Source organism: Drosophila guanche, unplaced genomic scaffold (genome assembly GCF_900245975.1).
Source record: "Drosophila guanche unplaced genomic scaffold, DGUA_6, whole genome shotgun sequence".
NCBI lineage: Eukaryota > Metazoa > Arthropoda > Insecta > Diptera > Drosophilidae > Drosophila > Drosophila guanche.
This window is the reverse complement of record NW_022995748.1, coordinates 839974-865387: the sequence shown is the minus strand read 5'-3', so window position 1 is coordinate 865387 and position 25414 is coordinate 839974. Positions and strand designations below refer to the sequence as shown.

Here is a 25414-nt window from a genome sequence, read left to right as displayed (position 1 = left end):
TTGAAGTCCTAACGGGGTTGAAACTTGGCTAACTGTAGTCCTTTTTCCCTCAATCTGGCAACTCATGGCTCATTTCCAATTAAATCTTATCGCACTGAAATATCGGCATTTCAAAGTGAAAGTAATAAAATTGTTTATATCTAAATGACTAAGTACCTACAATGGCAGACAGGGGCACTACAGTTTTCCTCTTCACTTTCATATTTATTTAATTAGATTGGCAGGAGAGAATTTCCTGAATATGAATATGAAAAAAGAATTATGTATAATAATGTCGAAACCGGATTCTAGCCTCAATTATGTTGTAAAGATAGAAGAACTGCGCCCAAATCACTCCGAGCTTATAATATATACTTATGTTCTCTTATCGCCCAACGCTTGTGCAATTTTCAGGACCACAGTCGAATTTTTTGTCCTCTTTTGTCCCGCGCGCTTTCACTAATTGTCGATGATATCAGTTAACATATGTACATGTGTCTCTGTTAATAATTTGCATACATTTACATACTGAAGACAAGGCTCCCGTGCTTCCAAAGGGTGTGATTTTAAGGAAAATTCAAATAAAAATTTGTAAAATATAAGGAATACAATCCAATAAAACGCAGTATTTATAAAAAGCAAAATTGATTCTTCAATCGGACTAAATTATTGTTTCAGTGGTAAAAGTCTTTTTAAGCTAGTAATATCGAATAGAACATCAAAATCAATGAATCTGATTTCAGACTATACCGTAAAATAGGTATATTTTGAAAATTAAAAAGTATAATTTTGTATATTTTCGAGGGGCTGACGGTATATTTTATCGATACTTTCGCGGTCACACTGAAAACAAAAACAACAACACTTTACGATACGGCGCTGCGTGCCAAAACAAAAACATTAAATATATAAAATGTAACAATTACAAGTGTTATTTGTTTACGCAAACATAAAACATAACGTACAGCCGTGGTCTGCGTGTGGAAGATTCGATTCGTTGCAATAGAGAAGCAGCTGGGACCTCTACTAGAAAGTAATGGAGCGACCGTACAGGAATTGATTAAACAAACGCCTCCACACATCTCCCCTCATACAGAGTGTCGTATCGCGTGGAAAGTGTCGACAGAGAGAGCATAAATAATGCATAAAATGGTTAAATTATTCCTCAGGTAAATGGCCAATGATAAATGCATTCTACAATCGCTACTGTCTGCCGCTCTCCATCTCACTTTTGTTGTTGCTCTCTCTTTGCCTTACGCTACGTTTGTATTTTTATGAATGACGTAAGCGCTCAGGGCTTTTGTTGTTGGGCAACAGCGGAATCTAATTTGTGTGCGTATGTGTGTGAGTAGATTATGGCCATAGTGAATTAATATAAGGTGAATCTATAGGTCTATAGGAATCTATAGATCGCATTGACAATAGACGGTTTTTGGTGTGAGTGAGAGAGAAAGAGCGGCAAAGCTTCACCCCACACATGCAGGCATAAAAGTGGCGTCGTCAGTTTTTGTTGTTGTTTCTCGAAAAACGTGCTCGAGAGTTTAAGAGAGTTCATAAACTGTGCTCTCTCTTTTGGTTTATTCTTTTTTTGGTCAATGACCTAAGCTTTTTAGTCCGTTAGTTGGATTTCTTTCATCTGCTTTTGCATTTCGTTTTTGCCAAAGCAGCAGAAACTTTTGTGTTGGAAAAGTTTACTTAAATACACTTTCGTGTGTGTGTGTGTGTGTGTGGTTGCTTGAAGCGAAGGTTAATTTGGATTTACCGCTAGTTTTGGGTCAGCCTTGGGGTTGGCTTCGTATTCAAAGTGTATTTTAACGCGTGCTGAGTGCCCACACTTCCCTCCCCCTTCTTTTCGCTCTTCAAACTAACGCGAAGCTGCGGCTGCCATTGAGAGCACATGTTATGGGGGGTTTCATGTGGAGAGGTGAGAAAATACAAGTACAAACGTATTTTTTCTTTGCTATACGAGTAGAACGTCCTTGAACTTTTTGTGGTTTTAGAAGTGTGATTGTATATGGATAAATAAAAGATTTTTCATTATAGGCAAAAATTAGTTTGTGTAGGGGAGCATAGACCCTCCGATTTTAATATTACGATAATCCATTCTGATCTTAATCCATTATACCATCCTACCGCTTTTTTTCATAGTCGAACATCTGCCTTGAACGCTCAAAACGGCTTTCGAACATCAATATCTGTCCACAGAATATACTGTAGTTCTGTACATTTCCTAAAAGTATTTTTGTAAGCTTTCATGTATCACTTGATCATCCACTTTACTGTCGTTGTTCTTATTGTTGTGACACTCGGACAATTATTAACTTAATGCACTTAATTATGATGAAGGCGGAAACGGGAACGCAATGAAAGATGTAACACTTTGATAAACTTTTAGCAATAACAAAGGTGAGCAATAGCAAAAACAACCCGCAAAATTAATAAACATCAACACGTCGCTAGGGCGTGGGGTGTGGACCGTGGGCAGCAGGGAAATAACAATGCGCGTGTTTATTAACAAATAAAATAAAAATTGTCGAAAAGCAGCGATTTCGAAGAAGCAGCAACTGCAGCAGCCGTCTGTCTCTTTGTTGACGATACCCTGCAGGAGACAAGGTGTCTTCGACTTGTTGAGGCTGTTTACTAAACAAATGAGCACGCCCAACGAATAGGGTCAAAATTAATTGGTAAATCAAGTATACAAACAATAGCAATTAAAGTTGTATTTGGCCTTGGTGAAAGTTTAAATACAATGTAATAACATTAAATATGGTATTTTAGGTTAGGGTATTGCATGAGTGTCACATCAGGAACTTCGGTTGCTTCCTTCTGTTTTTTTGCGGTTGTTCTCGTATGTACCTGAGCGAAGACCTAGAAGAGAGCAAAACAAGAGACATACGTAGTGTAGAAGCAAGATAGCGAACATTAAGTTGAGTTAAGTGTGGTGTGGGAAAAAAGCTTTGATTTTGCGTTATGCGTTCAATTTGGCGGCAAGCGAGCGAGCGGCCAGTCCCGTTAATTGAGCATCGTAAACAGCGTAAGAGAAGGAGTACGCGTGCCATGGAAAATACACAAAAACCATTGTGGCATAAATCAGCATCTGTGTAAAATCAACAAAGTCATGTCCCAATATATACAGCACAGAAACAAAAACAATTTTTGGCCAGAGAAAAACGGAAATGGAAATGTTTTTGAAAATATACGAGAAGTAAAATGGCAAAGAAATCGGCAATCGGCTCCGCCTGACATATGTACAATAAAGTTGGCTGAGCAAATACAAAACAAAAAAAAACCCATCATTACTGAAGGTCGTTTTTGTTTGCGGTGCGATAAACTTTTTAATTTTATTTTAAAGCCAATATCACACATGCATACATACAAAAACAAAAGCATAGAATGTTGCTGTATGTGTGTGTGCATGTGTAGGCTTTGTTATCGACGCATTTGCTTATCTTTTTGTGCCGCTTTTGTGTGTGTGTGTCTGATGGATACTTGATTGAATGCTTATCATCCAATAAAGAGAGCAATGCCGCTCGCTCTCTCTTGCTCGCAATCTCTCTCGCAAACAATTTGTCAATCAATCAATCAATTGCCACTCAACCAGCTGCGCCCTAGAAGCAATCGCTATACGAGTACGAATATGTGGGTGGGGTGAATTCTAGGTTCACTTTTGGTTCTGGATAGTCATGGAGGCAGGTTGAGCAAGCAGCAATACTGACTAATCGAAAACATCGTTTGTGGCAATTATTTCCATTTAGACAACATGATTCCGTGCTTTAGGTATTTGCTTCAAATCGCAAACGGCCTCTGTCGAGGGGTAATGTTAAGCTTCGGGTGTTATCCGCACATATCCGAGTGTCTCTTTTTGTCATATGCTTGTTTAATGCTATCGGTACACTTATCGTTTGTTGTTCATTGAACTCTACTTATTCCGTCGTTGACCTATGCGCTGCGTTATCCAATATTTAGATTATCAAGAAACGTTACGACTCGCCTTTTCTTTTTATTATACAAAAATATCTTTGAAATAATGAAAATCCTGTTTCCGCTACTGTCTTTTCTTACAAATTCAACCTTAAGGAATTCCAGGAATCCCCGGACATATTTGCATTAATTAAAAATGTTATTACGCCGCTAAGACAGAATATAAATATGTATTAATTTCTATCAAAACGAGCAACGTTATCCAGATAAAACTGTCATCAAGTTACTTTTGTTGTACACGGAATTACTGAAGCATTAAGTGCTTATTACAATCTTTTGTTGTTATCCCAATGAAATATGAGCTCTAACTTATTATTAACATTATACAAGCTTAAAATTCTACGCTTTTTGTACTCCCTTGTATTGTGGAATCGTTGACCCAGGAATAATTTCAAGCACTTCCCATTGTGATCTTGACATTGCACACAGAGCACATTGTTTTGGGCGATTATCCGGAACCACAAATCATGTGAACCTCAATGTTTTCACCTTGTCCGCGAGATGAAACTCGTGGCCAGCAATTAATTAGGCTTAGATGGATTTATACCACAATATAACCCGAGATAACCCAGCAGCCCACATTGGCACAATGGCATCATCATCATCGCGAAATTCTCATAAAAGGCGCGCCTATGACAGCATCTCCCCTCTCCCATTCATAGTGTTGTGTAGTGCTATAAACGTTTGAGTATTTTTGGCAGCAGGTCGAAACAAGCGACCCAAACGTCTTGGACATGTGCGCAAAAATCTTTTTGAACTTTCGCATTCGCAGTGGCAAAAGCGAAACAAGTGCCAAGAGCAAACCCTGACACACATTATAATTTGTAGCAACGCCCTCTTTTTATTATATTTTTCTAAACATTTTTGTTTCCCCTCCAAAAATATATACTTGTATGTCTTTTGTGTTCACCTACACGCGCGCATAATATCTTTTTGTGTCGGCATCAATAAATTTTGCGACCGGCCAACAGATATAGTCAGATTTATTCATACTTTTGTATATTCTCATCGAGTTGGCAGATTGTCTTCAGCACGCCCACAAACAGCTGTTGACAGTCGCACAACAACAACAGAAAATAGAAGGAACAAAACGAAACGGAAATAACTTATTTACCTGTTATCCCTATTTCGGGTGCAACCTACGGGGGCGGTGGACCCATTGAGCCGCTTATCGTGTCACTTATCTGTGTCCCGAAGGGAGCCCCCTTATTCCCCATTTCCCATTGTTACTCAGAGCCGAAGCCATTATTGGTCAACCTATAATCTAAGTTCACATTTTTGTGCTACCATGAGTAATATGCAGTAATAGTAGGAGTTCGGTGTGTAGCGCCACTAAGAGTCAAAAATTATAAAAAAAAGTAAGACCCATTTTAAAGCTTAAGTCCCCAGGAGCAATGACTGAGATGCTTTTTGAAGTTAATTTTTTTAGCATAAAAGAAATGCACTCAAGCTAAACAAACAATCCAACAATTCAACTTCCAATTTCCACTTTTAAAATATAAATATTTATTAAATATGAATTGATATTTTATATTGCTTAATCGTTAGCAGCTTTTGGCTGTCGATATAATAATCATAATGTGAAATGCAATTAGGAATCCCTAATTTGTGTAATTTAATTATACCCCCACACACACACACTCAATGGGTTTTTAAGCTCTTAACGATTGTGTGTGTGCGGTGCCCCATTCGATTTGTGGTTGTGTGAATTAATTCTGTTGAGTTCCCTGTTCCCAAAAACAGCGTTCAACAATCGAGAGTAGCCCACGCGTGTGTCTTGCTGTCTAAATTGTGCTCCCCTCAGCTTCCAACGCTGGTCAAAATTTATGTTATACCATGGAATTTGTGCATTTGAATGTTATATTCATTCATTCGCTCAGCTAATCAAAGAATTCACAATCAAATATTTTGAAATATTATACATTGGGTGGATAAATCTGGATGGTGCAGGGTATGTGTTAATCGAGACATTCCTAGTTTTGATCGAATGTTTGTTTTGAACGGCAAAAACCATGCTGGCACGGAGAGCCCCCCACACGACATCAGTCTCTCGCTCTCTGTGTGTGCTCGCCCGCTCTTGGGGCTCGTCGCGAGCTCTCTCTCTCTCTCTCTCTCTCTCTCGCTCTTCCCCCACAGAGAAAGGCAGCGATCAATGTTCGAAGTACTTCTGTGGGCTTCGTGGAGCTGCGCGCCTCATTCGCTTGCGTTGGTTCGACGCGTTCACAACGTAAATTGCGTATACGAAGCGTGTGTTGCGTGCTGTGTTGCATGAATGTGTATATGCCAGAAGGTGCATGAATGAACGAACGCCTGTCGGTTGCCTGTGTGCGAGTGCCTCTATGTGAGTTCTCTTTCGATATTTACGAAAATTCGCTGACTTCCGTTTCGTTTCTCTACGCTACGCTCCGGTTTGCTCCCTCCCGTGTTTTTGTGGTGTCTCTGTGTGTGGCATAAAATCATTTCTAAATTTATAAAACAAAACGCGTATACACACACACACACAAATCAGTCTGTCTCCTTAGAGAGCTTTCCCCCGTTCGCCAACAAAACAAAAATCAAATCAAATTAATTATTTGTGCAAAATTAACAGAAAGTCGAGACATAGACAAAAAAAAGAACGAAATACACACCCATACATACACCTGTAAAAGTTCTAAATAACATACAAAAAAATATATGTGGAAATAAAATCCAACGATTTATATATCCATAAAATCCAAAACGAACATCTACACACACACACAAACCCATAAATATATGGTTTTTCTGGTGCATTTGAATTATAAATATTTTATTGCTTATGTTTAGTTTTCTTGTTTTGCTTTGTTTGCTTTCTATATCAGTTTTTTTGAACATTGTTTATTTTCCACATAAATTCTTCAGTTGAAAGTGAAAGTGCGACGCTGTCCCCCACGAGAAATGTTGCTGCCGGCGAGAGCGGACAAGTTATGCTAATTGACATGGGACTAAGAGGACAGCCAATCGACGAAATCAATGCAGAAAATCATAGCAAATGCCAGCGGATAAAACTATAATCTACTCTTTGACTAAAATTGATTTTAAATGAATAAAAACAAAACAGAGGCCAACGGATAATCACGTATACAATAATCATCATTCACTTGAACTAAGAAAAAACGCTGCACAAAAGCGAAGAGATGTCAGCAAAGAATCAGGGATAAAACTACAGTCTTCTATTTTATTTGAATCAATGCGAAAATAGGACAAATCAATGCAGAAAAGCATAAAGAAACGTTAAAGATACAATCAAATTACAAATCCATGAACAAAATCAATACAAATTGCAGCGGATAACAGCGGATAAAACAACAATCAAATCTCTTTCACAAAATACAAAAAGAAAATCCAATCCAAGATGCGCTTGCAACATCGATATAACCCCAATCCAGCCACAACAACAAAAACACAGACCCTGGGAAATAACAACAGCAACACAAGCACTAACATCAACAACAACAATAGCATCATAAACAACAACAATAACAACAACAACACCACCAACAATAAGAGAGCCAAGAAATTGAACAACAACAGCAACGGCATCATTAAATTGCGAACAGCGACAGCCACAAAAGCCGCCATGCCACCCGCCACACCACCCACCGTGCACCCACCACCACCAGTGGCACTTACAAGGCACCACCAAATGCTGATGCTGGATGAGGGCCCCAACCAGGCGACTGTGGCGAATGCTGAGCATGAGGACGAGGAGGAGGAAACCGAAACCGAGGAGACCACAACGACAACTTCGGTGGAGCTGCGATCTTCGGCCAGCTCCCACTATCGGGCCTACACCACAATTCGCAGCAATTCGACATCAGCGATATTGGCCGGAGCGGGTCTACCGCCATTTGGGGGCCACTGCTCGCAGACGACACCCGGCATGCTCTATGCTCGCCCCCGCACCCTCAATGTGCACAATGTGTGCCAGACGCCCGCGCAGATCACACAAATGTTTTTTGGGTATGTTTTTTCTTTGTTTTCTTTTGATTTCAATTATTTTTTTGGTTATGACTTTTACTAACCGACTAACAACAACCAAAGAATCGAAGTTATGCGCCTTCAAAGCTCTCCAAAAAAGTAGTAGGTCTGTAACGCTGAGAAAAGAAAGGGGCTTAAAGTTGGATCCATTGAAACAAATGTGTTCCATCGATTATGAATCAACGTCATTTGCAGCATTCATTGAATATTTCCTAGTGGGAAAAGGAGCATAAATCAGTCGTCTGCCAAGTAAACACCCAACAACTTCTCCTGAATAAGAATTGATGCTTCAAGGAGAAGAAATAACCCAATTATTCGTTTAGGTTCACTGATATTTGCATAGGAAAAACCTTCAAATTTGGAGAAGGATAAATAAAAGTTCAATTTATAGTTTTATCCATTCATCATTCCCTGTCTGCAGATCTGTTCAGATCTTTAGGCGATGGTCAAACTCTTTCAGATTAAGCAAGGTCGCCGCCAAAAAGCAATTCCAGATGTATATGTTCCAGGGGGGATTCGTGTAAATATTTATGGGAGGTTTTGATTAAATTGATGGACCGCTAAAATCCATAAGGTCTTGTTGCCATTAATCAACTTACCCTTCGAATGAAGTTTATTTACTAGAAAATTTGTTGATTTATCCGGGAATTAAAATGTTCTTTAAGTTGGTAAACCTTTATTTATAATTTATTGGTCATTATCCCATAGGTTCTATTGAACTTCAGACATTGTTCGTGATTTATCTTCTCACGATCTGCCACGCCTTCAGCCCAACATCAGGGCAGGGCCTCTCTCTTTGATCCGTTCCGTTTGGTTGCGTTGCTCTCACTTGTGTCTTGAGGGATTTTGTCATCGTTATTTTAAAATTGATATATTTATATTTATTTTGCGCGCGCACTCAAAAACAGAAACACAGAAACGACACAGAAACATATTCAATTAAATGAAATTACCATTCCCCCCGGCTTGGCGCTCTTTGGGCTCTGTGTGAAAATTCATTGAACTTGATCTTTGCATGAGGTTTTGTCGTTCTTTTTCTTTCTTTTCGATTATACACACACCCATACCAATTCACCAATTCAGTCGTCCAGTGAGACGCGTGTATTGCATTTATTTATTTGTATTCAAAAAATAATAACAAAACATTAAAATGTCAAAGCGAGAGCTGTAAACACGAACTCAAGCACATAAGCATCTCGAGGAGTATCGAGTGTTGTTGTGGGTGTAGCGGGTGTATGCGATTGCGGGGTATCGTGTACACATGCTGTACGCGCAGATTGGACATTTGTCTCAATTTGCATATAATAAAGTCATAAATAACCCAACAAATTGTCACATTTATAACATTTATTGAGCACATTGCCTCCAGGCAGTGCCAATTGTTTTGCCAAAAGGCAGCTTACGAACTATTGATACCCTGTTTGAGTAAATACAAACTAAGTAAATTAAACTGTGAAAGTCGTTAAAACAATTCTCCTGTAATAACAGCTGCTTAATAGAATAAATACAACGCTCAGTGAATTTATTTTTGCACACAACTGTTGGAACAAATCCCCAAACAGCTTATCCGGTTATCCAGTAGTCAACCAACTCACACGCAGAACGTATTTTTAGTACAGTGACTACTTTTGTTGGCTTAAAATCAGTTAATTATCCAGTTATCCGCAAAGCAATTTTATTCCAAAAGCGACTGCTGGATACCCTGAATTTGTGTATCTATTGTGGATGAGACTGTCACCAAAAAGTAAACAGATATCCAATACACCCTAGACTGCTGCGGGGCATCAAACACAAAGTTCAATTCATTCAATACGTGGCTCTCCTCTCTCTATCTACGGTTTGATGTTGATATTCGATGGCAGAAATGTTTAATTTTAGCCATGATCTATTGTCGGCTGTGACCTTCTTCCGTGACACAAACACACCATTTGTAATCCCATGGGGCACGTGTTGGCGATTTGCTAAGTATTGCCAATTGCCCTGGAAATGGGGAGGGAGACTATGCGATTACGAATGTGAGTCCCATTGTTCAGCGGCCCTCAATAAAAAACAAAACAAAACCAAAAAAAAATAAATTAAAAAAAGCGTCAACTAATTTCTGGTCATAAATCACGACGCTCTCTGGCGTTGGGTCATTAAAGACTTTATATGGACCGCAAAAAAGTTAAATTAAAAGAGTTGAATGCGTTTGGCTTTGTTTTTTTTTCGCCTTAATTTGATTGTGCTGCCGAATGGCAGGCAGCGGGCAGCATCGTCTCAGTCTTTATTCCATTGAGATGTTGATGCCATAATAAATCAAGCATTGGCCGTTGCTGAGAGTCGTCTGATGATATGTCTGGGTTTATCAAAGGCACTTCAATTCATCTAAATGCCGCATTCTTTGTCAATTATTCGACTATTTGTCTTTATTACTCGTATTTCTTCCTTCTTTTCGTCTATTGTTTTGTTAGTATGCGATGTGAAGTGCATTTATCAATTTGTATAAAAAAATATACTCGTATTAATTTGCTGCTGTTTTCCTTTTGCTTCTGGCTTCGTAATATTATGCTTTATTTTTAACTTGGTTATGGCATAGTGCATGGCATGGCATGGCATCAAAATCTAAGCAGCAATCACGGATAATTAATTGAATAAAATGCCAATTGCCATTTACTTCCATTTGTCTCAGCGCGCACAATTCTGAGAAATCACAAGCAATTTTCCTTAAGCTGTAGCTAAATCCCAAATGCAGTAAGCGGTTAATGATATTTCGTTGTATTTATAGATGTGTTTCAATGGGTTTTCCAATGTACATGGTTAACAGAGAAAACTCATCATTGTAAAAAAGGGACTTAACTAACATATGTATGGGTATTTTTCTTAGACATTTAAAAAGTGGAGAGGTGTAGATCTGTCTACAATTGCCAGAGTATTCTGCATAGATTTCGAATAAAAATTATAATCATAGATTTGAAATTATATTTATATGCGAGAATCGCGATAAATAAGTGGTAGACACCTCCTATCGTTTTGAGCACACATAAAACCTAAAAACCAACTAAATATTAAGATCTACCTACACCTTAAATTAATTTTGTATTTATTACCAAGTTTATTCGCAAGCTAAAACAACACCTATCCGAATAGATAAAACAGTCTGACAAGCTTCTTTTTATTTGCTGTCATCCATCAGCTTACCATTACAAATTTCAATCAATGTCAGGTGGCGCATCTCGTCTCAGAAAAACTTGTAGAAATCAATTAGGAAAATTAAGCGCACACCCAATTCTCACACTGTGTGGCGCATTGCATCGACAATGAGAATCGAGAATCGAGAATCGCAAATGAGTATTCGCTTTTCGTTGCGGAACTACACCAATGAATAATAATAAATAAATGTTCTGGAAAATTGCATTAATGGGCTAAGCAAATGTGCGCATTAATTATTCATTCGACATAATTGAGAAACGTGCTGTAAACAATTACTAAGTAAGTGATTGCAAAGCTCCACTCTTTGCCGTTGTAAACAGCCATCGGGATTGGATACAGTGCCAAACATAAATATCGAACAATAGAGTCGGAGTACTCCTCCACTGAGCTAATCGGCTAAAAATAAAACATATATTGAGAGCCAGAATCAGGAGTTTCTGCAGCGACAACTGCACTGCAATCAGCGACTAAGAATAGACATATACAATGTGGACGGAGAGAGGACGGACACGACCCTTTTTCTGCTTCAGACAATGGGCTATCTAAAGGCCAAACGGCAGAGCCAAGAGTGCTTGACAAATACTGACATACTACGAGTAGTTGTTTGATAGCCCCCGATAATGTCTGACGATAAGTGGTGTTATAATTGCGATTAGATGATCAATCGGATGTAGTCATCGCCCAAATGGATTTGCCATCGATTAATAACAGTAAGCCATCATCCATTGATGTCACCTCTAAAAGAGTTTAGACATGATCTAACCCAATGGCAAATTTATTTGGATCGATTTGATGTAATCTTTGGCAAATAAAAATCATGTTGTGGCGAGCTTCCCACGCTTTCGCTTTATCCGAACAGCAAATGAGATCATTGGAGCCAGAAATGAGTCTACCATTAGATGGATATTTAATCGAAGCTTTCAAAAGAGTTCTCAAGTCGTCACTCGCTTACAACTTTTGAGGCACGATCTATGTATGTGCGAATTTTGATGATGACCAAGTGCAGCACTTGGCGTTGTTTTTCATGGCCATGCCGTGCCCCCGGGGCCATAAAATATTCGATGTACAAACTAAGAAAATAAAAAGAGCGCCTAAACAATGTATTTTTGTCTGTATATTTGATTTGCACTCGTCGCTTTGTTTATGCGAAGCATGTTCTAAAAATAATAATATTCCAACCAAAAAGCTAAAAGAAAGTGTGAATTTTTGAGGGCCATAACGGAGGCTACTTCATAATTTACAAACCAAACAAAGATCGTCAGCCGGCAGCCAGAAGCAGCAGCAGAAGCAGAAGCAACAATAGCAAATAACAAATTTCGTGTGGCGAAAGAGCTAAACAATTTTTATTGCAAAATATAAGAAAAGAAAAGCCATTAAATCATGTGAGACCACAAAAAAATACATACATAAACCGTTTGTATATGCAGAGCAACCACGAAAACAATCTATAAGAATGGAATTTTATGGAATGCTTAAATATTGCGGGGGCGCGCAATCTTTGCATGTCTGTCATTTCGTCAGTTAGTCTCATGACTGATTGTCAGGAGAGGAGAATGCGCTTTGAATTGATCTACTAAGCTGATTTGCATGGAGGGAATGAAGTAAAAAAGCTCTAAGTTCTCAGTTGTGGGAGAAGCTTCCAAATGGAGCGGCGACTGACTGTCATCCAACTCTTATCCATTTATTTGCCTTATGCTAATGTCTACTCTTGTATCTTGTAAATCATGAATCGATCTACAACCTAATTTGACTTGCAAAACGACGTTTAAAACATCCAGCCTAAGATCTAAATAAATTTGAAGTATTTTCAAATCTCCGATTTGTATCTATTTTTCGGTTCAGTTGGAACGCCGCTCCTTTAGAGTGATCTCATCGATGATCTAGGATTTATCCTCTCTCGAAGCTCCACCTCCAGTATTCGATTGTGTGTGACCTCAGATGCCAATTGGGTTACACATCCGCACGCCACACGGTTTGGAGTGACTGTTTCTGAGTCACACTCCTCAGAGAATTTCACCGATTTGCATTCCCCATTAGTGTGGCAGGCAGAGTCGATGCCAGATGTGTATTGTACAACCCCCCCATCAATGCCTCACTAACCTTGCGCAAAAAAAAAAACACAGTGCATACATCGGTGTGTGGTGGGTGGTCGCTTTATCGGTTGCCTTTAGATCTTAGCTTTTCGGGGTTCTTTGTGTTTAGACGACAGAATATGTAACCTATTTATTTTCGAAATGTTGACCTCATACGCCTCATACACCACACAGCCAAAGTGGGAGAGAGGCCTACAAATAAGTGGCGTGCCATGCCGTGCATGGGAGTAAAATGATATCGCGCTTCCAAATGTGTCGATGACAACTTCATTAGAGGCAGCAGCAACAGCAACAGCAGCATGTGGCAGCACCAGAGTGACTGATTGACTGACTGACTGACTGACTGCGTGACTGACTGATTGAATGACAGACAGTCCGTGTAGGCCTTTTGTTCTGAACCGCCAAGCAAGAGCAATGCCGATGGTCGACAGTTCCCCTATCTACTTTCAATCAGAAAACGATAATTCATGACATCATTCATGGAGTCAACCGTCCGTAACAATATCCGTCCGCTCTCCGCCTCAGTGGCTGGCTTAATTAGAAATTTAACAAAATATTAAATAAATGAATGCCGCCCCAACCCCCCCCTCGTTGTAATACCCATGCCCATAATCCACTCTATAATTTCTTTGTTTACCACCACCATTCATGACATCAAATGTTCGTGAGGCGAATATCCCCACTTGGAACTGATTTTCCTGTCAGCATTTTTTCATTGAGAACATTTTTTGCGCTGACCACACTGGAGGCAGAAGCAGGCTGATACTCGTATTTTATTGGGAAATCAAAAGAGAGGCATCGAAAACCACTTGCGGCTGGAAGCAATGCACTGGCACTCTGGGTAGAAGGTAATCGATTCGAATTTAGTTGCCCGCGTGCGCCTCTAATGAGCGGTTCGGTTGTGTGTCTGCCGCCGCCTCGAGATCTCAGGGATTGGAGTCGCGCCCCCTTAGCCACACTTTCAATTTCACTATATCCTTTTTGTGAGGATATAGAAACCAGAAGGATATTTATTGGACATCGACCAATAAAGGACCAATTCTCTGTATTTTCAAACTGAAAAAAATTTATTCTTTCTTTAAAGAATTTCTTCTTCTAAGGTAAAAATATTTCAAAAAACAATTTTTATTTCAAATAATTATCTGAAATTCTATTTTGTTTTAATTTAATTAATTTGACTTACAAAGAACGGGTTTTAAAATTCGAAATCTTTTATAGAATTTGTTGTTAAGATTTTTTAAAACTAAAACTTTCACTAAACTTAACAAAGCATAAAACTCCATAAGAAATTGAAAAGACCATTCAATTGTATTAGAACCCTTAGCATTTTTCCAATACATATTCTAGCTTCAAACACCTTTCTATTTGAGGCAGTTATATGACTGATATCTGATGGATATTATTGTTAGAAATGCAGTCAGCATTTTAAAAGTGTTATCCGTTGGCCATCTAAATTCTTTGACAGTCTATGGGGGTCTTTCATAAAAAGTTAGACGATAAGAAAATATAGATGTTGCATTGATCTGTGTTTTTGTAGAACAATTTATGACACCTGTGGTCAGTGCACAATTCTATCACGAGTCTCGCGTAAAATATCAAAATGTTTTATTAGCGAAAAGAAAGCCTCAGTTTCGATTCTTTTTGTGGAACATGATCCAATCGCGCACGTTCAGCAGTCTCGAATCAATTTCCGTATACATAGAATCGATTGCACACATAGAAAAAAAGAAAAGAACAGAACCGAAACCTAGGTCGGATTCAGACCACAAAAAAAGTTTCGATTAGATTAGATGCCACTCTCCGATAGGACAAATAACATTGTACACTCCATTTGGGCGACCAAAAATATGTGTACATATGATTGGAAATCAGACATTAAATCGCTTGGGCGAAGAGCCAGTCCAATCCGATCCACAGCTGCGCGGCAATCGCATGGAATGGAATGGAATGGATGGATGGAAATACTGGAGTCTGAAATGTTTGCAAAGGTAAACAAATTACTCGGTAAAAAGAGTGATATCATTGGCGCTCTACAATTTTGGTATACAATGAAATAAATAAATAATAAATAAATACAGAAATGGGGAGAAGGCAAATGCTCGTAAATATATAGAAATACGAAATGCGAAGCTTAAAAATAAAAGTTGATGTCACAACCAAAACAGACGAATAGACGAAGCGGAGACAGACCCAAAAAAAAAGGTTATAGGACAACGACACTGTAATCAAGATACAAAAACCACAGAGCCCCACTGAGAGCTCCAGACAAAACGATGACGATACCATTTTGCGAGTGCGACTACGAGTGTATCTCTGCAGACAAAACTACTACTATTATTCGTATCTTTGGTGCTGTCAGTGGCCTAACTGCTTTGTGAAAGCTTCTGCCGCATTGTTCTCTAATGTTGGTCGGCACTGTTTTCCCAGTGCCTGTCTCAGTATACTCTCTGTTGCTGTCCCTCTATAAATAGTCGCTTGTCGAAAGGGGCCAAGATGAACAGCGTTCTTCAGGGGTAGAAGCAACGATTTAAAAATAAACAAACACAACACCAACACAGTAGATTAATCAGATACGCAGGCTTCGCTTGAGGTAGGGTTTCGCCTAACGAGTGTAAGAAGCAGAAAGAAGCCGAAGAGCACCTGGAGAAGGTGGTAGCTAATTATCATGGCTAACAAAAGAACAAATACAAGTGAAAGATTTCTCGTTATGGCAGGATCAAAAAAATATAATCTTAAAGTGAGTTTTGGTTAGGCATTCGTAAATATTTGTATAAATAAAACGATGGACAGGAGGAGAAGTCAAGGAAAACCATTAGTTAAAGAACCAGTTTATAATATATCCAATTGTAAATTTCTACTTTTCAATTTCCGCCTAGATAAAAATATGCTTTATCTTTTATGGATTTTATAACTTAACTTCTTTCTTCATAGCATGCTCTATTGCTTGGGCAAACACAATTAATTGTTCAAATAGTCAAACAAACCCCCAAAGCGAACCCACCTCCAATGATAAAATTCCATTGAGTATCTCATGTACCCTATGTACTGGGTCGCCCAATACTTTTGCACCGAATTCCCTATTAAACGGGGATTTAAAATTTGATTTATTGAAACGGACATGTGGGAATGTCCGTCCACAGTAGTAGTGTTGTGTGGGGGATTAAGATATCAAGAAAATGCTCGTAAAAAGAGCAAACTTTATACATATAGAGTTGTACGAGAGTTCAAAGAGCTGTGATATGACGTCAGTGCAGAGCCATTGATAAATAATTGTCAAGAGTTGCTAACGATAACGGGGCGGCAGTGGAGTGCAGTAAGTAGAATGTGTAGGAGACGTAAAGTGGAGTGGCAACACTTGTTAAATAAATACAAATACAAAATACGAAATGCGTACGTTTAAACAAACAGAATAGAAAATGCTTTTGGCCCGCCACAAAAACAGCTGTTCGCCATGAGAAAGAGAGCGAGAGAGAGAAGCCAAACAACCAAAAGCTCTCTTTAGTTGTTAGCTGTTCTTTCGCTCCCTCTCTTTGCCTCTTCGCCAGTGTGTTTTCTGTCTTTGCTCTTTGTTTGCTTTTACTCACTGAGGCGGCGGCAGAGCGCCGTCATTTTTATTATTAGTTATGACCTCATCATCGATTATTGCTGAGAGAGTTTCGTGCCTCTCTGTGTGGCTGTGTGTGTGTGTGATTGAAACGAGTCGTCAACGGAACGGTGTATATCGCCACTGCAGCTGCCCCCCGCCAGCTCTTCTCTTCCTCTGCTGCTGCTGACCCCTCCCCTTGTGGCTACCTGTTACCTGCCAAAGAGTTAACTTATATCGTATCGTAGGCCCGGCCACAGGCGCCACAAGTCTTGTGCAAATATCTAACACACCTTTGGATTTCGAGTGAGATTTACTCTGCATCCATCTATCAGTCATACATATGTACATACATAGATCGATGCTGATTAGCCCCGATAGAGAGTCAGAGAGACTGACAGACCTTTCGCGTGTGACATGTGTTCTAGTATTAAATTGTAGACAAATATTTTGCCCCTGAGTAGTGTTACGTTACCCAAGTGTTACATGCAAATGTATTCGCCATAACCATAATTATTAATGACTGTTTGCTTTGTCATTATTTGCGATTTAGGATTTAGAGGGGGTCCGCCTATATTAGATGTATATTAGAAATTGATCAATAACTTTTTTCGATAGTTCTATCTTTGGGCTTGCTCATCACTAGAACCCGTAATCGCCTCCACGCTTGTTTTACAAACTGCCAAAAGGTATGGTAAACTGTATGCTTAGGCGCATGTGTTAATGTTAATGTTGATTATTTGTTTTGTTTGTGGCTAAAACTAGCGACATTCCCACTCGCTTACTCTCTCTCTCTCTCTCTCCCTCTCTCAGGCTCAGAGTTCAATGTACACTTTGTCATTTTGTTCAATTGTATTCGGAAATTGTTTATTACTCATTAATAAGGCACTCAGGGAGCGTGGGTCAATGAAATCATTTACACAAATGCGTATTCCCTACCCCTGCCCATCTTTCCCCCCTATATGCATCTTCTTTAATGGATTTTCGTAAGATTTCTATACTAGTCGAAAGCAGCGTCATTCAGCTTGGCCCCAGGCCAAAATAATGATTGCATGCGGCATGCGGTGCCTGATGAGACGTTCATTCATCACTTGCGGAAATGCTGATCTGCTTAATACTCTGATCTATGGGTGTGTCGTTTGTGGTTTATCCATTGACTGGTAAGGGAAACAAATGGACTAAGGAAATGCTGATAAGCTGACTGGATTCGGAAATGGGAAAACACCATATAAAGGTGATCATTATATATAGGTTGAGTGTCTCAAAGGGTCGATAAGTGAGGTTTATATTATATATGCATATATTCGGTCAGTTAACTCCGATTTAAACTTATCCGCGGGTACCTTCAGTCCGGTTAAGTAAGAAATTCATTTTTGAAATTATTTATGCAGAAATGCCCCAAAAACACTTATCCGTAGCTTGACTTTAGTTCGCGTTATTCCGTATAAGTTACATGTAAAAAATAATAATAAAAAACTTCCAGATGAAGCTTTGTTTTCAAAGAATTTGTTGTTAGGCTGTTCCGGATAACATTAACATCAATTAATACACCATTTGTGCCAATTAGAATATCAGGATAATCCCATTTATGAGGAAAACGCGCATTCAATACAATATTTATGAATGGATTTTCACAGCTATCACACATCCGTTTTATCTGTAATAAACAAGACTATTAAATGTATTATGGGAGTCGCATTGCTGACAGATAACAATATGGAAAGACGTTGAACGCAATGTCCGACCGAGGGGCGCTGCTGCATTCTGATCAATGAATATAAAACGGATAATTGTAGTATTAATCATGGAGTAGGAGTTTCCATTTCTCGCTTCTTATCAAGCTCTTTAGCCTATAAATGGCTTATATTAAGTAAATGTACACTTGAATTGTTGCATTATAGGCACTTATTATCTGGGAGATAGCCAAGCCATAGATTGCGTTGCCCTGATTCATGTAGAAACGTTTAAGGCCTTATCAGCAGTAGGGCCAGAAGCAACAGCAGATTTCAGATTACGACTCCGAGACATGGACAAGGAGAACCTTGGCTTGTTAACTTGGCCTTATCTGCAAAACCCAGAGAGCATTTAATAGGTCACGGCGTATTTCCGGTAGTCCGGACCACCACACTTTACAGATATTTTGTTATCTTACTCATGCCACTCTCTCTCTCTCATGTGACTCCATGGAGTATGCATATCCGATACGCTCCCTTTGTTAACGCATTATTCCGCTCTATTGGCCCAAAACAGCATAAAAAGGAAAACAAGAACGCAAAACTTGTTTACCACTAAAATGTCGTCGCAGTTTTAGTAGCACACATCATGTCATCGGCTTCTTAGAATCGCATTTCATCATGAATACTGATTATGAATCAGACACGAAATCCATTTGGGCTCAAACCTCTGGAACGGAGAGCCATCCAGCAATGTTTCCTCTGCTGTTTTTTGTTTATTTTAAATGCTTTGATTGTTTAATGAATCGAAAGAAATGTTTTCTCTAGGTGGTTTTACCTGAAGTGATTTTTAAGGCAGAGGTTGCGTGAGACCCTAAAATTATGAATAAAGAACGAACAATAGCTGGGATTCTACACATCCGAGACTCACAGCCTACACATCCTTTACAGACGAAGCCGGAACCGGCAGAGCTTTCCGTTCAATTTAAATGATTTCTGTTGCGAAACTGGTCTCATTATTGTTTACGAAGCAAAAATCTGTTAATTGCATTCATTGATGCTGCGATGTGATAATTCTGCTGCACTTCCTTGTGTCCGAATCGATCTGTTGCCACACACTTTTGCTTTTCGTTTTCGTTCCCTCCCCGGAAATGTTTCCACAGCCAAATTCGTTCATCGTCTGTCGGCCAATGCTCTTCCTCTTTTATGGATGCTTTTGTTTCGTGTGTTCTTGTAAACAAAGCATAAATTCGGCTTCGCATCGGTCTGTTTGCCATAAAAATACCAGCAGCAGCAACAACAAAATGAGGGGAGAGAAAATGTTACGATTATGGCGCAACTTCACCCACACATAAGGAATAAAGAGCCAAGAATCAGTCCAAAAATAGAAGACCAAACAAAAATCATAGAGGCAGAGGCCGGTCCAAATTTAGAGAATGATGTGAAGCTGTGGGCGTGCCACAGAAACAGTTGGTTTCTCCTCCACCAGCTGCTGCAGATCGATGCAGTCATGTAATTGGCATCTAGACACGTTTGACCGTCGCCTGCACTTGCTCTTGGCTCTTGGCTCTTGAGTCTCTCGCTCTGTCTGACATAATCGCTTGGCATTTTGGCTTCCCATTTGCCTTTGACTCTCTCTCTTTATGTCTCTCTTTGGCTCAACATGTTGCAAGAGTTTCTTTTAACGCTTTGTTGCATAGTTTATGGTTTTTGTTTCGGTGTTCAGGTGCTTCAGGTGTGTGGGCTGCAGACAAGTTTTTTTTTTATTTTTTGTTTGGCAGCCATAAAACCAAAAATGTTGTTCCTCGTTTGAGATGTGTCTGCCAAGCTGTAGATTTCACTATTTGGTTTTTTCTATGTTTTAATAGGGAGGGAAAACTGCTCAACTTTGTTCTACAGGTATTCAAATAAAATAATTAATTTTGGATTGTGATTCAGTGGCTTAAAACCACATTTGTAAGGCGACTTTTATGGCTAGTGTTTCGTTTTAACTGCGGAAACGCGTGTCGCAGTTAGTAAGGCATTTTCCTTATATGGAAAACGATCAACAGAAACAGAAATCAGACGAAAGCTATCATATTGTTTTGGTAATTCGAATGATTTTGCTAATTGATTCAATGAGAATCTTTACACTTTACAAACTTGCGTTAATTATCATTTTGTCCATAAATTGTTTGTGTGTATTTTTCCATTGAAACAACAATAAATATTTCAAATTTGATTTGTTTTCTGACTTTGATTTGTCACTGGACTTGAAACTGACGTCATTTTCCATTCCCAATCGCCGCTCAAAGCGGCTCTTCCTCTTGGCATTGCCCGATGGCCGCTCTCTAGCATTGATAAGGCCCACCACCCGGTATGCAAAAACGTTTCTCAGCAGGAAATATAAATAATTGTATTTCAGTTGCGATTCTCCACTCAATTGGAATGAAACATTGTTGACGGGTAGTTCTAGATTGTTGTTTGTAGGATCAAAAAAAATCATTTACAAATGATTTACGCAATCAATTACAACATTTTGTCCAAACCACAACGCAAAAACCATACAGATATGAGCGCAAAAATTGTGATATAAATATTTAAAAACAAAAACACAGAAACAGAAACAAAAACAAAGTGAAACGGTTTGAAATGAAATGAAAATCAAGTAACTGCGTCGCAGAGATATATATGGCTATATACGATAAATAATAAACCCATTTATACAGCCGCGTCTCCGATTCCCAAAGAACTTAGTGGCATACGCTACGTATACGCGATATTTAAATTTCCATTTTGTTCAAATGATGCAATTGTCAGTGCCCCCGCTGTTGTTGATGTTGATGTTGATGCTGATGTTGCTGCTTCTGGTGATGACGACGTCTTGCCAACACACGGAAGAAGAGGCAGACGAAGCTGCCACAAAAATCTCGTAATATATTTTTCCCTATATTTATGGCTCGCGTACTCGATTGGGTGGCACATGTTTCGATGTGTCGCCACTGGGAACGTGACTGGCATTATAAATTGCCACTTATAGTACGAGTCGGGCCTGTAGGCTGTCCTTGAGGGAGTTCATTCATTGTTTGCTTATAAGGAGCACCAACAGCAAAACAGTTTCCCGAACTGATTTATTTGGGCATTTTTCCAGTATTCCATGAGCAGCGTTGCAGCTGAAAATCTTATCCAACAGCGATCAATAAATTGCTGCCATAAACGATTTCCTACCCCAAGACAATTGCTTTGTTTTTAAGCCTTTACTTTAATAATTTATATTCTTTATTTATCTTTACAGAGAAGTTCTGAATGCATGGCGTGCCAAGGCCCGATGCAATGTGGTGCCCGATGAGCGTACGCAGGAGCTCTTTCACGAGCTAAGCTTCCATCCCAGCCAAAAGCAAAGTAAGTTCAGTGTCTAACCATTACGAAATGCAACTAATTGTTTGGTTTGAATCTATAGTTAGTGAAATGCTGCAAACGGCCAAGAAAGTGGCCCGCAAGGGTGGCAGTGGACAGCCAAATGGTCTGACATTTGGACAATTTTGTGTATTGGCCGCAGATCTGAAGCGTTTTCGGTGAGTTTGACGAACCTTTTGGGCTTTTCATTTAACTAATTTGTGTGCTTTTTTGTGTATAGTGCTTCAACGATTTCGAATCAGACATCAAACTACTGCGAATATCAGCAACTGTCCGCGGGCACAGACTCTCTGCTGCAGCAACAGGAGGATAATGCCTACAGCCATAGCAATGTCAAGAAGCTGGACAACCATGGCACCGAGCTGCGTAGCACAAAATCCTTTAGTAGTGTCGATGATACCAAAAAGAAAAAGAACGCCAGCAATGAGCCCGTGGAGGTGTTCCTTGGGGGTTCCTGCAATCCCACAACCTGGCGCGCAGACGTTGCCATACCAGCGCTGAAGGAGCTGGGCATTTCATTCTATAATCCTGTAAGACAGCCCACGCTAAGCCAAAGAAAAATAGATTATTTATCTAAGATTTTGTTTGTACTTACAGCAAGTATCCGATTGGACGCCCGATCTCATCGAGCTGGAGCATCGTGCTAAGGAAAAGGCCCGTGTATTATTCTTTGTTATGGATTCGGAAACACGCGCATCTGCTGGTGCCATCGAGGCGGCACACATAGCGGGTCAAAACTGCAAGCAGCTGGTGTTGGTTTTGCATCCGTATAAACCAAATCAGAAGATACTAAATGAGCCTATTTCGCAGCAGTAAGTATAAAGCAAAAGCAAGCGCATTCCTTCAACTAAAACTCTGCTCATTTCACAGAGAATACCTCGATCTGACACGCAATCAGATGATACTTAAGGAGCTGGTCTCCCGTCGCGGTCTGCCAGTACTGGAGAACATACCCTCGGGCTTGCAGCGTACCAAGGAAATACTGTCGGGCATCAGGGATCCACCGTCCAAGATATCTTCCATTTTAGAGTGAGTTTTCACTTGGATTTTAAATGCTAATTTATGTTATTAATATTTTTGTAACCACTTTGCAGTACCGTGCGAGGCGCCTTTGATCGTGTGAATCCTCAAAGCGATCTACTCACTGTGGAACAGTGTAAACGTGCTCTCTTATTCTTAGGCTATGCTCAGAGTTTAGTTAATTTAGATAATCTAACAAAGATCATAATTAATCAGCGAGAATCGTTGAAATTCCTGCAAACGCACAGCTCAAAGGTCGAGGCAAATGAAGATGCGGAAGTGCTGCCGACTATGGCCAACCAGGAGCTCATCGATTTTGATCTTTTCTGTGTGATCTCGGCCTACCTGTCCGTCCTGCAGCAGGAGATACACGAGAGCGGCTGCATCTCGCCCATTAAGGGCACCAATGTGCCACCGCCTCAGGTTTATTTTACCAATGGTAGGTGCCCGCTACCCGCTACCCGCTAATTCCTCTGACAATCGATTAATTCATTATTCATTCATTCCAGCACCCGATGTGGACATTTATTATTCGGCCAGCAAGAACATTTCGCGCACCTCGAGCAACGCCAGTGTACCGTCCAACAGCAGCAGCGGCATTGGCCACGATCTGGAGCGCCAGAGCCTGTTCGAGCAGCTGAGTCGCAGCCGGGACAGTGGCACATCTTCGCCGCAGCCAGCCGCCGCGAGCAGTTTAGGTAAAAGCACCAAGCCACAGATCTTGCTGAACGTCGAGTCCATTGAAACAACCGAAATAATCACCACCAAAACGATAGAAACCAAGCCAGGAGGCGGCACGCTCCCAGCGTCTGTGGTGTTGGCCAACGAGGAGGAGGAGAGTGACTCCAACGATTCGGTCTTCTCGAGCAGCAGCTCCATTGCCAGTGCCGGTGATGCCCTCTGCTGTGGCGGACTCGATCTGCGCGATGTCTATCTGGGCGGCAGCTGTGTGATGCGCACCAAATGGCGTCAAGAACTGGCCGTACCCTACCTGCAGTCGAAGAATATCAGCTTCCACAGCCCGGCTCTGCACGAGAGCATACAGGTGCTGCCGCAACAGCAGCCTGGACAGCAGCAGCCGCAGCCTGGACAGCACGAGCAACAGCAGCAGCAGCGCTCGTTTGTTCGCACGCGACGAAAGTGCCGCGGCAATCAGCTGCAGCTGGAGGAGCAGGAGGAGCTGACGGTAGCCGAGGAGTCGCTCAGCTGGTCACTGCCGCCGGTGGCTGTGCGCCAGAGCCTGTATAATCCCGCGCTGCTCGACTCCAGCCGAGTGCTGCTCTTTGTGATCACCAATGAGACGCGTTCCCTCGCACCCATGACACTGGCCGCCCACTGCATTGGCCTAATGTACAATGTGGTGCTGGCGGTACAAATGCTGCCCGAGGATTGTGTGCTCGGTGGCGAAAAGGTGAGTGTTTGAATGGGATTATAACTGAATTCAGATTGCTAATCATTTGGGTTTTGCTTTCAGCTTACTGTGGCCGCCATCAAGGACTACAATCGCGGACGTTCGTACCTCATCGATTTGGCCAAGCGGCAGGGTGTGCCCGTGTTCAATGATATACGGGCGGCACTCGACTGCACCGTGGCCAAGGTGCAGGCGTACAACAATCGCGATCGTTGCTAAATTTCGTACCTGTATTCAAGTTCCAGCACGTGACAATTTTTAAGCTTACATCTAAATGTATAACTATATCTAAATCTATAACTAAATCCTCCTAAAATCCTAGTGCAATTTAACATATTGTTTTTCTTAGCCCCTTGCCTCCCTGTCCTACCACTAATCTGAATGGTTTATAATCGTATTTCCCCCCCATTCTTCTCTTTATAGTTAATTCTACGCGTAATACGTAATAATAATAATTTAATATAATTTTTACAAGTGTAAAAACATCTAAAATGTCGTCGCCCAGAGAGCGCATTTCATAACCCTGTGGAGGCGGCTTTTTCGGTCTCTATCGGCCTCACCCCCACACCAATCCATATATGATAATTTATTATAATTTATTTAACGAGTAATCCATGTAGTACATGTACTAAACTTTAACTGTAAATATTCACACACAAACATGTACAATTCTAGTGCATAAACAATGCAAGAAACAAACCCACTAAACTAAACTATACATATAAATTTTATATATTCTTAGCGAGCATTCAAATATAAATAATGTAATAATTACCATATAAAATCCCCCAATGGCCCCTATATTATACACGCATACGGAGAGTGACCCCTCCCACTGTACCAGTTGGCTCTGGACAAAAAATATCTCAATAAACAAATTTTTCTAACATATAATTGAAAAAGGAATCTCTGATCTGATCAAGAATATTATGAATACAGTCCAAAATAAATATAAATATCACGCGGATCAAAAGCTTCCTAAAAAGCTTCGCACGCCTGGCAACGCTGTCGGAGAGAGCGCAGCCACATCGACGCGTTTTGTCATACTCTGGCAGCACTATGCGCGATCACTCTCAGCGAAACGGCA

General features: G+C 40.3%; 1 protein-coding gene across 6 annotated transcripts; it reads left to right on the top strand.

The window, feature by feature from the left end:
• The first annotated feature begins 869 nt into the window (after positions 1 to 869).
• On the top strand, positions 870 to 25019 carry LOC117584755. 6 transcript variants are annotated; one of them, XM_034273851.1, is made up of 11 exons: positions 6157 to 6301; positions 6844 to 7405; positions 7463 to 7944; positions 21775 to 21881; positions 21940 to 22054; positions 22117 to 22426; positions 22494 to 22708; positions 22767 to 22925; positions 22991 to 23355; positions 23426 to 24327; positions 24391 to 25019. In XM_034273851.1, exons 2-11 carry the CDS (start codon positions 7337 to 7339, stop codon positions 24544 to 24546), a joined length of 2880 nt encoding a protein of 959 aa, XP_034129742.1. In that variant the 5' UTR covers positions 6157 to 6301; positions 6844 to 7336; the 3' UTR covers positions 24547 to 25019. The 6 variants fall into 6 exon arrangements, with proteins under 6 accessions (XP_034129741.1, XP_034129745.1, XP_034129742.1 ...); XM_034273852.1 differs by having other exon boundaries at positions 6844 to 7944; positions 23426 to 23614; positions 23693 to 24327; XM_034273850.1 differs by lacking the exon at positions 6157 to 6301 and adding an exon at positions 870 to 1148 and having other exon boundaries at positions 6844 to 7944.
• Positions 25020 to 25414: the final 395 nt, after the last annotated feature.